Source organism: Stegostoma tigrinum, chromosome 38 (assembly GCF_030684315.1).
Source record: "Stegostoma tigrinum isolate sSteTig4 chromosome 38, sSteTig4.hap1, whole genome shotgun sequence".
NCBI lineage: Eukaryota > Metazoa > Chordata > Chondrichthyes > Orectolobiformes > Stegostomatidae > Stegostoma > Stegostoma tigrinum.
Window position 1 is genome coordinate 13337411 of NC_081391.1, and position 16116 is coordinate 13353526.

Below are 16116 nucleotides of genomic sequence, written 5' to 3' on the forward strand. Positions count from 1 at the left end.
TCCTGCTCAAGAAAATAAAGGGCTGCTGCTCGAGTAAAAAAAATGTCCCAAGAGAGTGATGTTTATGGTGTAGTTGGTTATCTTTCCAAGTTTGTTATTTGATTTTGGAGGAAAAGGAAAGCTATTTTCTTCATAAAATGGCCTCCCAGATTCGTCAGAACTATCACCAGGATTGTGAAGCTGCTGTCAACAAGCAGATTAATGTGGAGCTCACTGCCTCCTATCTCTATCAGTCTTTGGTGAGTTTTGTCTTGATGGAGTTAAAATTAAATCTATTCTGCAAAAATGAGCTGATCCTCTTGTTTCAAATTAACTTCATAGTCTTGTAGATTTGAGGTGTTTCAGTTTGCACCTTTAAAAATCATTTTGGGATAAATGTGATGCCCTTTGGTGACAATGGATTTTGATATTGATGTACAGTATCTAATTCACCAGCTGGGATTGAGTGATAGATGGAGGGCAAATTGTTCTGTGAATTATTTTACAATTTACTGCCAGGCCTTTGCCTGGTGGTAACTGTCATTTTCCTCCCCAGAATTGACCAGACTTTACTAAAATTAGATGTAATGGTGTTGGGAGTTGTATGCACCCCTTGGCTAGTCATCCTGTAACATTTTAATATACCTTGATCACACTTACTTTGTGCTCTGATCCTAAATACACATCATGCCAGTTTCCATTCTGTGATGGAGAATGATGGCAGTGACTGGCTTCTCTGAGCATATGCACGTGTAACTTGCATTGAGGAGGCCTCAGATGTGGACTAGTTGGCTTTCTGCATTCTCAGTTCATGAATGGACTGTTAGTGGTCAGGAAGTCACTTGTTGTCCATTCCTCCAATACATCAATGCTCTCCTGTGAGTGCATGCACAGGGTGTCTGGAATAACCTGAGGTCTTCACTTCACCAAAAAAGGTGAAGAATTGGAGTTTCAAATTCCCACGGTATGGGAAATGGTGCCTTTCTCCAGGGAGCACTGTGCCTATGGCCTCTCAAAATGGCAGGCTATAATGGTTTGGAAATGTTGAAGCAGCTTTTGAAGGCTGCTAGGTACCTGGTAGATAGTGGACACTAGGAGTGCATTCACTCACTCCCTTCAATGAGGTGGGCTGCTCTGTCCTGCATAGTGTCTGCTTTGTGCATGTTGCAGCTCCACTTCTTGGGGGGAAAAAGGGAGAATATTCATCCCTCGTGGGGCTTATCACTGAGAAGCATTCTCTTCCCACGCTTTCAGGATGAAATCCCTGTACCCTTCCCTTTAGCAGGTGGGAACAGCTATCACCAATAAGCCTGTTGGGTCTTAACTGTCAGTGGTGTCCCATATCAATTGGGCAGCATGTGCCCAAACAACCCACTATTGTACATCTGTAAGATGCAGCTACCCAAGTAAAGTCAGAGAAAGTTGCATAACTGTTTTTAGACGAAAGAAACTTCTCAGCCTGATCAGTAGGAACTAGATAACCTGCTCTAACAAGGTGTAGAGCTGGATGAACACAGCAGGCCAAGCAGCATCGGGGGAGCAGGGAAGCTGATGTTTTGGGCCTGGACCCTTGAGAAATGGGGAGGGGAAGAGGTCCCTGAAATAGCAAGGGGTGGGGAGGTGGATGGATGAGGGATCAAGAAACAGGTGGTGAGGAGACTCCGGTCTGAGGTAAGGATGGAGCCAATAAAGTCAAGTGAGTTGGGTAGGCCTGTCCAGGGAGGTGGGGATGGGGTTTGAGGTGGCGGGGGAGGTGGGGTGGGGTGGTGTGGGGAAGTAGGTGGGAGGAAGGATGGACAAGTTAGGGAGGTGGGGACTAGCTGAGCTGTGACTGGGGGAAGGGAGATCTTTCAGCTTAAGTCCTCACTGATACCATTGGGCTGCAGGGTTCCCAAGCAGAATACAAGGTGCTGTTCCTGCAACCTTTGGGTGGCATTGGAGGCCCAGAATGAACATCAACTGTCCCCTCCTGCTCCTCTGGAGGGGAAGTAGTTTGTGACTGGGAGGTGCAGCTGCTGATCACGAGCCCAGCATAGGCACTCCACAAAGTGGTGTCAAGCCTCTGCTCGGCTTTCCTGATGTAGAGGAGGCCACGTTAGGAACAGTGGGTACAGTATATCTCACTGCAGATGTGTAGGTCCACTTCTTCTTGATGTGGAAGGTCTTGGGGCCTGGGATGAGGGGAGGTGTAGCACAATCTGTGTGGCAGGAAAAAAGCCCTGGCTAGTGGAATGGACAAGGGAATCAGTGGTCTCTCCAGAAGGCAGCTAAGGTTGGGGAGGTAAAAAAATGTCTTTGTCAGATCGTAGATGGGATAAGTGCCAGAGGATGCTGCACTGGATCCTGTCATTGAGGTGGTACTGAAGGATGAGAGGATTCTGTTTTGGTTGTGTGCGGGATAAGATGCAAGACCGGTTGTGTTTTTCTTCCACTAAAGGGAAGTTACGCTCCCTCGGAAAACGAGGACATCTGGGATGCCCAGGAGTAGAATGCCTCCCCTCAGGGCTGGAGGTGAAGGAATTGGATTAGGGGATGGCGTTTTCCTTCCACAGGAAGGTGGGTAAGGTGTATTCTAGGTAGCTGTAGGAGTCAGTAGGTTTGAAATAGATCAAAGATTGATCGACAAACTTAAGGTTGAGGTAGAAGGCTCTAATGAATTAGAGGAACCGTTCAAGCTCCTTGTGGGATGTAATGGAGGAAGATGTGGAGTTTATGGCCCATCTCCCTGTAGAAGGATTGTTCCACATATCCTAACAGAAGCAGGCACAGCCTGGGCCCATGCAGGTACCTATGGCCACCCCCTTCCTCTGTAGGAGGTGGGAGGAATTGAAGGAGAAGTTAGGGGTGAGGATGAGTTGGCTAGTGGACAAGGTTGTTGGTGAATGAGGACCAGTCAGGCCTGCAGGATGAGAGAAGCAGAGGGCCTTCGGCTATCTCCATGGGGAATGGATGAGGTTGGAGGCTGTGGGTGGGAGGTCATCTCCAGTGAGGTTGTAGATGGACGAGGAGATGGTTTGGTGGTCAGGGGTGGAGTCATGATCAAGGGCGGGGTGGTAGGAGGTATCGGCTGCTCTTCCACACAACTACATGTGGAACTCCAGCTCCTGGCATTTCCTTAAACCCTGTTCAGTCACGAACTTCATCCAATTCTGATGGTGCTTAGAGTGGAAATGTTCTTCTCTCTACAGACAAGAACAGGCCTGGGCACCTCAGGTTTTTGTCAAGGAATTTTAAAAAGTGTTTGCCTGGTTACCAGGAGGAGGCGAGGGTTGTTCTTGATGATCCTTGAACTGGAGCCACTGGCTCATTGGACAATGGTTCTCATCCACCTTGATGTATTCAAAAAAGTCATGTTTATTGACTTCTCAATTTGATTGAAGGCTAAACCAGTCATGTCTGGCACCAATTGTATGATGCTTAATGGGTATAACTTGTTTTCTCCCAGATGTCCTACTTTGACCGGGACGATGTTGCCGTCCCCCATGTCTCCCAGTTCTTCAAAGATCAGTCCCAGGAGAAGCAGGAACATGCAGAGAAGCTGCTGAAATTCCAGAATCAGCATGGAGGCAGTCCTCCTCCAGGATGTGAAGGTTGGTGTTGGGTTTTTGGGGTGGGGGGAGTTGGGTGGTAGAGAGTGGCTGCTCCTCAGGGATGGCACAGTGACTCAGTGTTTCCCATGCATGCCTCAGTGCCAGGGATCCAAGTTTGGTTCTTGGTTCTAGGCTCCAGTGAATGACTGACGTTTACTTGCTCTTGCCATGTCCACATTGGCTTCACGGTTCAATGATGTGTGGGTTAGAAGGATTGCCATTTAAAATGCAGGGTTACACGAATAAGAAGGGACTTGTAGCGACGAATGTAGTGGCTGTGCCTGCCGATTGGGGATGAATAAAATGATGTCGTGACCTTGGTTATTGTCACCATGACTCAAATAGCCTGTTCCCATGCTGCAGAGATTGTGAAGCTTACCTGTCCTCTCTCCATCCGCAGAAGCCAGAGAGGGATGAGTGGGGTAACAGCCTGCAGGCAATGCAGGTCGCCCTGGATCTGGAGAAGAATGTGAACCAGAGTTGGCTGGATATGCACCTAGTCGCCACAGCCCAGACTGACCCTCATGTTAGCCTTCCCACCACCTCATTCTGATCACTGCTGGGCCCTCAGGGCAACACCTCATTGGTCTTTTGTAGATTAAAATTCACTCGGATACTTGGATCACAATGTAATATCTGAACAGTATGTTCATTTAATCAACATCAAAGCAGCTCAGCTATGAGCTGAAATGGGAATTTGGATTCACTACCAGGAGTGATGTTGGCCAATGAATTCACTCTCAGGGCCACTTGCATTAGAATGATCATCGTCTGTCACAGTTCAGCTCAGCTCCATTTCACAAACAAGAAGGTGCATCTGGAACGTTACTGTCCTCACTGGCGCAACATCTCCTAGATGTCAGTGGCTTTTCCAGCTGTCGAGGGCCAGTTATGGTGGGGTCTGTTTCGCAGTGGGAATTCTGAAAATTTCCTGGATCATGCAAATGTACCAAGTTGCCATAATTCCTCTGTTGCAGCTGTGTGACTTCCTGGAGACCCACTATTTGGATGAGGAGGAGGAGATCATCAAGCAACTTGGGGACTACATCACCAACCTGAAGTGCCTGGGAGCCCCTGAGAATGGGATGGGAGAGTACCTGTTTGACAGGCTCTCCCTGGAGGACAGCAGTTTGTGTGGCCTGGAGTACTGTCTGCTTGGTCTGAATGCAGTCCCCACTTCACCCTGGACAACCTGTCTCCTTCCAGGGAGAAGGGGCTTGTAGCAAAGAATGTAATGGCTGTACCAGCTGAATGCAAATGAATAAAATGATGTGTTTATCTTGGTTCTTGTCCATCATTCAGACAGCTGGATGCTGTCGGCTTTCACCAATAGGCCTATGGGAAGAGATATCAGGCTCTGCTTTCTACCCAGGTGCAGGAAACAGCTCAGTTGGGACTGAGATGAGTTCAACCTGACTCGTATCCTCCCAATGGGCCCTGACATGACCAGCATATTCTGTTTTTCATTTGCTGCCTTTATCCCATGTGGACACAGCCTAAAGTTACTGGGAGCGAGTGAAGGTTCAAACCCAGGCCAGTACTGGTGGGCTGTGACCTACCCTGCCTTGTTCCAGCCTACTGTAGTTGATTGCACTGAACGGTTCATTCCTCTTTTCATGGGAGTTAAATATGCTGCTACCCTGAAGGGACCTTGGCGTAATTACCCTTAGCCTCGAGTCAATTCTCCTAGGAGCATTCTGAAGCTGGCCTAATGTGGCTTTTGTCAGTTTACTTTCTCTGACCTGTTCCAACACCTTCATTCCTTTTCTCACCCCTCCCACCACCCCACTCCTAGCAATAAACTTCCACCCTGCCAGTCGACAGCTGGGAAAATTCAGCCCCAACATTGACAGCACCCATTTTCCATGGAGTTGGCTCAGGAAATTATCCTGAACTGTTACATGCTCATGTATGAACTCAATACCACTTACAGCAGGATCAGTGTGTCTTTGGGAGTAACACAGCAACACTCGTGGTTCAATGCTGCCATTTGATTGGCTCTTACTGCTAAAAGCAGCATTGAGTGCACTAAGCTGCTCCCTTGGTTCCTCTGTGCTTCCCCTACGGGGAGGGTTACTCCTGATGCAGGTAGATTACAACCGATCACATTGAAGGAACAGTGTGACTCAGGGAGGAGAACTGGAGATGCTGACTTTCCTGTGCAGCTGCTTCCTTTACCTTTTCGAGGTGTCAGAGAGATGATGGGTTGAGGAGGGGGTTATCGGAGACAGCCTGAGGATTGTTTCAGGGAGTTTTGTAGCGAGTGCACGCTGCAGCCTTCACTGAAGGTGTGGGTCGTTCAGGCACTGAATGTATTTGTTCCACTACATAAAGTGTTTTATTTCAAACAATCCTGAGTCTTGGCTGTAGAATCCCCGCAGTGCGGGAAGAGGTTGTTCAGCCCCTTTAGTCTGCACTGATCCTCTGAACAGCATCTTGTTCAAACACACCCTGTCTTCTTGCCCCCAATCTTTCTATCCCACAGCCGTTCCAAAATAAACTGCATATCTCTGGACTGTGGGAGGGAAGGAACCCCCACAGACACGGGGAGGATGTGCAGCCTCCTGAGAGTTGCCCATGACTGGAATGACATGTGGGTCCCGGGCACTATGCAGCAGTAGTGCTCGTCATTAAGAAACCATGCCACCTAAAGTAACAAAAACAGAAGCACCCTGTTGCATATGATGAGAGTCGCAAACACATTCATTACAGAAATAGACCCCATTGCCCCTGCTGATGAGGTTTCCACGTTTGGCCCATTTCCCTTTAATGCCATTCCTTTCCATGTAAATCAGCAGATGGCTTTCAAATGTTCTAATTATGCCACTTCCTCTAACAGTGTATTTCATATACAGATCACCCTCTGTGAGGATAGAGTTGGCCTTCTGGTTCCCTTTCACATCTTTCCCCTCAAACCCATGTCTTCTAGTTTTGGACTCCCCTACCATGTCCCAGCATGCTTTTTACATACCGTCAACCTTGAGTGTGCCAGTGGCAAGGCTACATTTAGTGCTCAGCAACTGTTACACTTCAGGAGGTGGTGATGAGCTGCTTATTACAGTCCACCTGGTGTCGGCGAGACCGGAATGATGCTGCTGAGGAGGGGCTTCTGGGATTTTCAGTCACAAGCAGGGGTATTGTTCCAAGTCAGGATGGTGACGGATTTACATGGAGCTGCTTGAGCAATGTTGGGGCTGCATTGAGTCAGCAAATTGTAAAGTATTCATTAACACTTCCTAACTGTGGTTTTGACGATGATGGACAGGCTTTGCAAAGTCAGCAGTTGAGTTATTCACAACAGAATTCCTCGCATCTGACTTGCTCTTAAACCCATGACGATTCACAAGGTGTGATCTCAGACCATGGTTTATGTATAATATTCATACTTGTAAGTTAATCTAATAGGACGAGACTGCAACCTGGTATTTGAAGCAGATATTGAGACAAAGTAACTTGCTTCCACCAGTCTGTACATCAGTGCTGTGATCATACCCCAACATCTTCAATTCCCAAAGCCTCACAGGCCACCAGTCCATGGGAGGCTGCTCCATGCAACACAATCAAGGTTGCCTGTGCTACACATTTCCAGCAGCAATTTAGACAGGGAGGCCTAAGGCCTACTGTGTAGAAGGAGACACTCAGCACATTTAACGATTGCCTTTCAAACTGGGCTTCATGAGACCCAATGTCAAGGAGATCACAGCAGGTTCAGAATGGATCCACAAAGTACATCAGTTACACGTACGAGATGACCCAAAAGCACATTCATTCTGTTGATGCACAGCAGTAGGAAAATGTTTAATGTCAACAAAATCTAGCCATTTTGCAATGGACTCCAACACTGTCATTCGAAACATATGAAGACAAATCCCTCAGAGTAACAAACTGACAGAATTCAGCAAATCTGTGATGAGCGTGTCTTAATAGTTAACCTCAGATACTCAAGTGAAGTTGTAGAGTATATTTTATTGTCATTTTTAGGTTGATATACTTACCGAATTTGTACTTGTGCAGGAGGTCAAAGGTTAAGCAGCAATTCTATCATCGACCAGTTGTCAATTCTGATCGGTTTCTGGATCCAATTCCCATCCTGCACTGATTGGATGTGGCAGCTGATCAAGTGATTAACAAGAGTGTTTGGCCATCACTGATGATCTCATTTCCTGCTTCAGAAAATGAGTGTTGGCTCCTGGAGTATAAATAGAGTCCCACGGCAGGGATGTTCACTGTTGCTCTTAGCTTTGTTATTTTGGTGGTGAGGAAAATAAAGCAAGCTTTTCCTTTATAAGATGGCCTCCCAGATCAGTCAGAACTATCACCAGGATTGTGAAGCTGCTGTCAACAAGCAGATTAATGTGGAGCTCACTGCCTCCTATCTCTATCAGTCTTTGGTGAGTGGAGTCTCTGTTGGGTGAAACATACTTCTGTTCTGTTGAAGTGAACTCTTCCCCTTGGATGTAATTAAGTTGTCTATCTTATAGACTGAGTTTTGTGGCTCCTACCTCTTTCTCAATGCAGGATGAGTGTGATGTTACTGTAACAATAGTTTGGTGTCTAATGTTACTCTAACTTGGGTCCCAGTTGGTTGTCAGTGAGATGTGGAGGGTGGAGTGTTCTTGTAGTTACTTGCCTGTCCCATGATGGTGCTGTGACTGGTGGTAATTATCGCTTCCTGTGACTGTTTGAAACTTGAGGGAACTAATTTAAAAATGAATTGGGACTCACCATTGTGGGAATGGAAGCACCATCAGCTAGTTACTGCTTTTCTTTTCCCTCTTGTATCCTTGTTTCTATTTGAATTTTGTGGGGATCTGAAGTAAACCTGCCAATTGATAATGAGAATCTTGGTTTCCTATTGCAATCAGCTTAGAATAGGCTTGTTCTAGCCCTACAGTGATGGGCTGAGAGGTGGCAAATGGAGTTTAATGCAGACAAGTGAGGTGATGCTCTTTGGTAGGAGTAACCGGAAGGCAAAGTACAGCGCTAATGGTAAGATTCTTGGTAGTGTAGTTGAGCAGAGAGATCTTGGTGTCCACGTACACAGATCCTTGAAAGTTGCCACCCAGGTTGACAGGGCTGTTAAGGCAGTGTTTTGGCTTTTATTAACAGAGGGATTGAATTCTCTAACCAAGAGGTTATGGTGAAGCTGTACAAAACTCTGGTGTGGCAGCACTTGGAGTATTGTGTACAGTTCTCGTTGCTGCATTATAAGGATGTGGAAGCTTTGGAAAGGGTGCAGAGGAGATCTACTAGGATGTTGCCTGGTATGGAGGGAAGGCCTTATGAGGAAAGGCTGAGGTACTTGAGGCTGTTTTCATTGGAGAGAAGAAGGTTGAGAGGTGACTTAATTGAAAGATATAAAATAATCAGAGGGGTAGATAGGGAGAGCCTTTTCTGTGGATGGTGACGGCGAGCATGAGGGGGCATAGCTTTAAATTGAGGGGTGATAGATATAGGACAGATGTCAGAGTTAGTTTCTTTACTTGGTGGCAAGGGAATGGAATGCTTTGCCTGCGACAGTAGTAGATTTGCCAATTTTAGGTACACTTAAGTCGTCATTTGACTTTAGCATATGGACTTACATGGAATAGTGTAGGTTAGATGGGCTTGATCGGTATGACCAGTTGGTGCAACATGAAGGGCCTGTACTGTGCTGTTATGTTTGAAGTTCAGATCAAACTGGGTGAGGTTGTGACTGGTATCTGATTAAGCAGATCTACTTTGCTTTTTTTCACACTGATGGGGTGGGTGTGGGCTGTCTGTATGTCAAGTGTTGGAGCTTTTCAAAGGCACAGCACTGCCATGGGGCTGAGAATGTGCTGAGGGTACTGACCCAGTGACTATGGAAAGAAGCTTATCCCTGTTGTGTTTGGCCTGACTCTAAACTAACTGGCCCCTTTTTCCCCAGGTGGTGGAGTGCCTGTGCCCTTCCAAGGGGTAGAATGTGTTTAGAAGGTGTTAGAAGTAACCTAAGTGAGTGTTGCAGGGTGCTGTCTGGGCTCGTGCCTGTCAGCAGGAAGTCCTGTCATGATGAGGATCAAGTCCCTGTCAGCCCCACTTTGGGAGGTGGGAACGGCTTTCATTGAGCCAGCAGTTGGGTTTCAATCGCTGACCCATTGTCCTAACACACCTTGTAAGCATGTGCCAGGAATGAAATCCCTACCATTCTACATCTTCCAAGTGCCCATTTAAATGACAATGATAAATTGTGCTTGGGTGTTTGCATTTGAGAATTAAAGCAACTTTTTTCAGCAGGATTCGTAAGAATGTGATTCTAAATGGCTGCTTCCAATAGCAGACCTGCTAAACCTGAATATGTTGAATTGTGAACATCCTAGTTTAGAAATCTACAGGACTTTGCCTGTTGGATTAAGTCAACAGTGGTTTTTCCAGGTTATTGTTTTAATGAGTGATCTCCCCTGGAGAGTAGTTGATCTGCAGGTCACTGTCATATTTGTGATGTGATCAGTTTGTTTCTTTCATGGGTAATGGTACAAGTTCCCAACAGTCTGAGTCAGTACAGCTGTTTTAGATGCAACAATCCAAAGGCTGTCCCTTGGCAGGCTTTCCTTTGGACTTTTCTGGCCTTTGTCAAAGGAGCAATACAGTGCCCTGCAGCTGTTCTATTGGTGTACATCCTGCACTCCAGCTCCTGGCATTTCTTGAAACCCTATTCAATCACTAATTTATCCCGTTTCTGGTGGAGGTTAATCAGTAAAAACATCAATTCACATTTGTTCTCACCAAATGCTGTGCTAGACCCCCTTGAGCAATTTACCAGGAGTTTCAAACCAAAATAAAACACATGGTATTTACAGCTTATCTAGAGGAAGCTGGGATTGTTTTGGTTTTTTCCGATTCAACAGCAACTGTTCAAAACTGGGTTCTGAATTGTTAATGCATCAGGTACTGAACAGCTTACTGTCAGTTTGACTTTTTAGAATGCTCAAGTAGCCCTATAGTTCTGAACTGAAATTGGACCATGACTTGTTAATGGGCTTTCCCTTGTTCTCCCTTCAAGATGTCCTACTTTGACCGGGACGATGTTGCCCTTCCCCATTTTTCCCGGTTCTTCAAACATCTCTCCCAGGAGAAGCAGGAACATGCAGAGAAGCTGCTGAAATTCCAGAATCAGCGTGGAGGCGGAGTCCTCCTGCAGGATGTGAAGGTTGGAGTTGGTTGGGCTGGGGGATGGGATGGTCATGGCTGCTCTTGTGGTGTGGTTTCAAGTCAGTGACAAGGTTTTCATTTGAGTCAAAACTTTGTTCAGCCTGTTTGATCTCCTTTTTGAAGCCAGTGTAGAAAGAAGCCCTTTGGCCCACCATGTCTATACTGACCCCACAAACACTAAACCACATTAATCCCATTTACCTGCCCTTGGTCCACAGGCCACTGTCCTGGCACTAAGTACATGTCCAGCAAGGCCTTAAACTGATCTGGAGTAGCTGGCTGTCTCCACCACCATCCAAACCTTTATGTGGTTCGTCTCATATTTCTAACCCCCCCTCAGAGTGGGTGAGGAGGGTGAAGAGAGTTTCCTCCAATCCCCTCTAACCTGCTTACTCCACAAACCTGTATTCTCTCTGGTCTTGCTGTCTGCCATGGGGAAGACATTCCATCAACTCGCCACTCTCTCCAATAATTACATCAGGTCACTCCCTCAGCCTTTCCTGCTCCACAGAAAATCCCAGCCTTTCTAACTTCCAATCAATGGCTCTTGGGCAACCTCACCAGCATCCCCCTGCAGTGCCATCCTGTCCTTGTGACTGTTGAGGCCCAAGAGGGAATAATGTGGTGACCAGAAAAACAAACTGTGAAGACTGGTCCCCTTCCTGTTCCACCCCACCAAACTAATAGAGGTTGCTTGCCCTCTGTCACTGTTACACCCTGTTGACCTTGTCTGAACTTTGAGGGATCTATGGTTGTGGGCCTTTCTTAACTGTTAGCAGCACAACACACTTTGCAAACACCTCGCTGTCCCTTTGATGAATTAAATAGCTGTGATGTTTGTGATCATCCTGCTCAGGCATGTATGAAGCCACCAGCACAAGTGGTACTTGAACCTTGGCCTTGTCAGCCAGAGACAGGGGCACTAACACTGTACCATGACAGCATTTAGTATTCACTCGTGAATATCCTCGCAATTCCATCAGATGGACCCTGATGCAAATCTTGTCATTATCCCCCACAATGACCTGTTATTCAACTTCCTCCTTCAGATCAAGGACCGACAGGCAAGGTGAAAGCAATTCTGAAGGAACTGTTCTTCAGCTGTGCTCCAGGGCTGCCTCAGGGGCGAGCAGTGTTCTCAGTGCTAGGGACACAGGTCTGGATCTGGCCTCTGGTGAGGGGCTGGTGTTTACATGTCCTCCCCATGTCTGCGTTGGTGTCCTCATAGTATAAGAGGATTGGCCATCTGAAACGCAGGGTTACAGGAATAGGGTGGGAGAAGGACGGTTTGGGTTCCTCTTCAGAGCAGTTACAGACTGATACACATTGTAGAGATTCTGAAGCTTAACTGTCCTTCTTTCCCTCCTCCAGAAGCCAGAGAGGGATGAGTGGGGTAGCAGCCTGCAGGCAATGCAGGTTGCCCTGGATCTGGAGAAGAATGTGAACCAGAGTTTGCTGGATCTACACCAAGTCGCCACTGCCCAGACTGACCCTCATGTAAGCTTCACCTCCTCATTGACTTCACTGCTAGGCCCTCAGGGCAACACGTTCATTGGTTGGTCTTTTGTGGATTCGAAATTCAGTTAGACTTTGTTTTTGTGCAGATGACATGGATCACTTCAGATCCATAGTGATTACAAAATCATTGCTGAGCAGTTGAGTCCAAGTGTGTATTTTAACTTGTAAACCTGTGGGGAGGACTGAGGGGATATTGGTCACTGAATTCTCATTCAGGGCCACTGCAGTGGAATGACTTTTATCCATCACAAGTCAACTCTGCTCCAGTAAATAAACAGCAAGATGAAGCTGCTAAAAAGCAGTTGTCCTCATTGCACAATTTCTCCAGGCATTGGCTCTAGTCATCCCTGACAATCTCCCTCATATGCACGTTTTTCAGTGGGGATTCTGAAGTTGTCTTGGATAGTGTTGATGTACCAAGTGTCATGTTCCTCTGTTGCAGCTGTGTGACTTCCTGGAGACTCACTATTTGGATGAGGAGGTGGAGATCATCAAGCAACTCGGGGACTACATCACCAACCTGAAGCGCCTGGGAGCCCCTGAGAATGGGATGGGAGAGTACCTGTTTGACAGGCTCTCCCTGGGGGACAGCAGTTAGTGTGGCCTGGAGTACTGTCTGCCTGGTCTGAATGCATTCCCCACTTCACCCTGGCCAATCTGTCTCCTTCCAGGGAGAAAGGACTTGAAGCAAAGAATGTAATGGCTGTACCAGCTGAATGGAAATGAATAAAATGATCTCTTGATCTCAGTTACTGTGCATCATTTTGAGCCCATTGATACCTCTCTTTGGTCAAGCAAGCTTTCTTGCCTTAGTTCACCACTGCTTTTCCCCAACCCCCGTGGACAGACTCCAGGCCTATGGGAGCCAGTTCGAGTTCAAATGGGGCCTGTGACCTACCCTTTGTACAGCCATCAACTGGTGGCCCTGCTGACCAGTTCACTTTGTCACTGAAGTCTGCTGCTCCTCCCAGGGGCCCTTGGGTTTTTCTAAACTATCTTGGTTCAACTGCATCGATTTGTCTTTCCCCAGAAGGAATCCAAAATTCCTTCAAGTGGCTTCCTCAGTTTTTTGCTTTCTTTCCTTCGCCCCGGGCTCAGTCCCTCCCCATAACTGGAAGTCCACCAGCCTTGAGCTGGGGAAATTCAGCCCAAACATTCTGAACAGTCACATTCCAGAGAATCATCTCCAGTTTCTCTGGGGCTACTTGATTGACAGTGGATGCTCTTGATACCATAAATACAACGATTGGTGACCTGGGGCTTGGATGATAGCCCACGGTTCAAAATACTCACATTTGGTTTAAGCTTGCAGCTACAACTGGCCCTTGACTGTTGAAGGGTTTGTACAAAAAGCTGCTGCCTTGGTTCTTGGAACCTTTCCATGGGCTGATGAAATTTTTTTTGACCCAGTGAGGGAGCAGGGATTTCTGGCGAAGGTGGGGACTGTCTCCTTCAGTCAAGATGCCTGGACATGCTGATTTTCCTGTACAGCTGTTTCCTTGATCATTCAAGGTGTCCTATCATGGGTTAGGGAGGGGGTGACCAGAGACAGCCCAGAGATTGTCGTGAGTTTTCGCGCAAGTGCACACTGTAGCCTTTAGGGAGAGTGTGGGTCATTAAGGTGCTGAATATATTTGTTTTGTTTGCCCCATATCCCTCAACCATGCCTTTCCCTGGAAATCACCAAATGTCTTTTAACAACTGTAATTGCACCCACTTCTCCTGCTTCGTATAACAGCTCATTCTTTACATAAACCATTTTCTGTGGGAAAAGCTCTTCCACCCCCCCCCCCCCCAACCCCACATGCCTGTGTGTGAAAACATTACCCCTACCACCTCTAGTTTTGGACTCCTCTACCATGTCCCAGCATGCTTTTTATATACAGTCGATCTTGAGTGTGCCAATGGCAAGGCCACATTTAGTGCTCAGCAAGTGTTACACTTCAGGAGGTGGTGATGAGCTGCTTATTACAGTCCACCTGGTGTAGGAGAGACCGGAATGATGCTGCTGCTGAGGAGGGGCTTCTGGGATTTTCATTCACAAACAGGAATATTTTCCCAAGTCGGGATGGTGACAGACTTACATGGAGCTCCATTGCGTGTTGTTGGTGCTGCCTCCAGCCAGAACATTGAAAACTGTTCCAGCATTACTCACTCCTAACTTCAGTCTTATTGATGGTGGACCGGCTTTGGAAAGTTACAAGTTGTGTAATCACAACAGAATTCCCTGCCTCTGACTTCCCAATTTTTGAGTTGTTCACTCTACAGAATGCAATGAAAACTGTAACAGATACTGTCACCTTGGAAACATGCTGGCGTTAAGCGCTGATTCAACTTCAACAATGTAAAACCAAACATGGAGACAGAAATGTTCAACGTGCGATACGTTTCTAGCAGCAGCTGAGACTTAGAACCCTGAGGCCTACTGTGTATAAGAGGCACTCAGCACATTTAGCATCTTGCTTTTCAAACTGGGCTTCATGCGACCCTAAGTCACGCTGATCACAGCAGATTCAGAATGGATCTACAAAGGACATCGGTTGCCTGTATCAGACGATCCAAAAGCACGTTATTCTGTTGCTGCACAGAAATAGGAAAATGTTCATATCAACCAAATCAGGGCATTTTACAAAGATGAGGATAGCAAAGGTCATTCCCCTGTTCAGAGGATAGCAAATGTGGTTCCCCTGTGCAAGAAGGGGAGTAGAGACAACCTGGTAATTGTAGACCAGTCAGCCTTACCTCAGTTGTTGGTAAAGTGTTGAAAAAGGTTATAAGGGATAGGATTTATAATTATCTAGAAAAGAATAAATTGGTTAGGGATAGTCAGCACGGTTTTGTGAAGGGAAGGTCGTGCCTCACAAACCTTATTGAGTTCTTTCAGAAGGTGAGCAAACAGGTATTTGAGAGTAAACCGGTTGATGTGGTGCATATGGATTTCAGCAAGTCGTTCGATAAGGTTCGCCACAGTAGGCTATTGTACAAAATGCGGAGGAATGGAATTGTGGGAGATATAGCAGTTTGGATTGGAAATTGGCTTGCTGAAAAAAGACAGAGGGTGGTAGTTGATGGAAAATGTTCATCCTGGAGACCAGTTACTAGTGGTGTACTGCAAGGGTCGGTGTTGGGTCCACTGCTGTTTGTCATTTTTATAAATGACCTGGATGAGTTTGTAGAAGGATGGGTTAGTAAATTTGCAGACGACACTAAGGTCAGTGGAGTTGTGGACAGTGACGAAGGATGCTGTAGGTCGCAGAGAGACATCGATAAGCTGCAGAGCTGGGCTGAGAAGTGGCAAATGGAGTTTAATGCAGACAGGTGTGAGGTGATGCACTTTTGTAGGAGTAACTGGAAGGCAAAGTACAGGGCTAATGGTAAGATTCTTGGTGGTGTGGATGAGCAGAGAGATCTCGGTGTCCATGTACACAGATCCTTGAAAGTTGCCACCCAGGTTGACAGGGTGGTTTAGAAGGCATACAACGTTTTGGCTTTTATTCATCGAGGGATTGAGTTCCAGAACCAAGAGGTTATGGCGAAGCTGTACAAAACTCTGGTTAGGCCGCACTTGGAGTATTGTGTACAGTTCTGGTCACCCCATTATAAGAAGGATGTAGAAGCTTTGGAAAGGGTGCAGAGGAGATTTACTAGGATGTTGCCTGGTATGGAGGGAAGGTCTTACGAGGAAATGCTGAGGGACTTGAGGCTGTTTTCATTCGAGAGAAGAAGGCTGAGAGGTGACTTAATTGAAACATATGAAATAATTAGAGGGTTGGATAAGGAGAGCCTTTTTCCTAGGATGGTGACAGCGAGCACGAGGGGGCATTGCTTTAAATTGAGGTGTGAACGATATAGGACAGAT

At 46.7% G+C, this 16116-nt stretch overlaps 1 protein-coding gene and 1 pseudogene across 1 annotated transcript; both read left to right on the forward strand.

Annotated features, from left to right (window-relative positions):
• The first annotated feature begins 137 nt into the window (after positions 1–137).
• Positions 138–7598, forward strand: LOC132206475 (ferritin, heavy subunit-like; annotated as a pseudogene).
• A 260-nt stretch (positions 7599–7858) lies between these two features.
• LOC132206476 (ferritin, heavy subunit-like) lies at positions 7859–14579 on the forward strand. The gene is made up of 5 exons (XM_059640666.1): positions 7859–7960; positions 10591–10737; positions 12111–12236; positions 12700–12840; positions 14526–14579. Exons 1-5 carry the CDS (start codon positions 7859–7861, stop codon positions 14577–14579), a joined length of 570 nt encoding a protein of 189 aa, XP_059496649.1.
• Positions 14580–16116: the final 1537 nt, after the last annotated feature.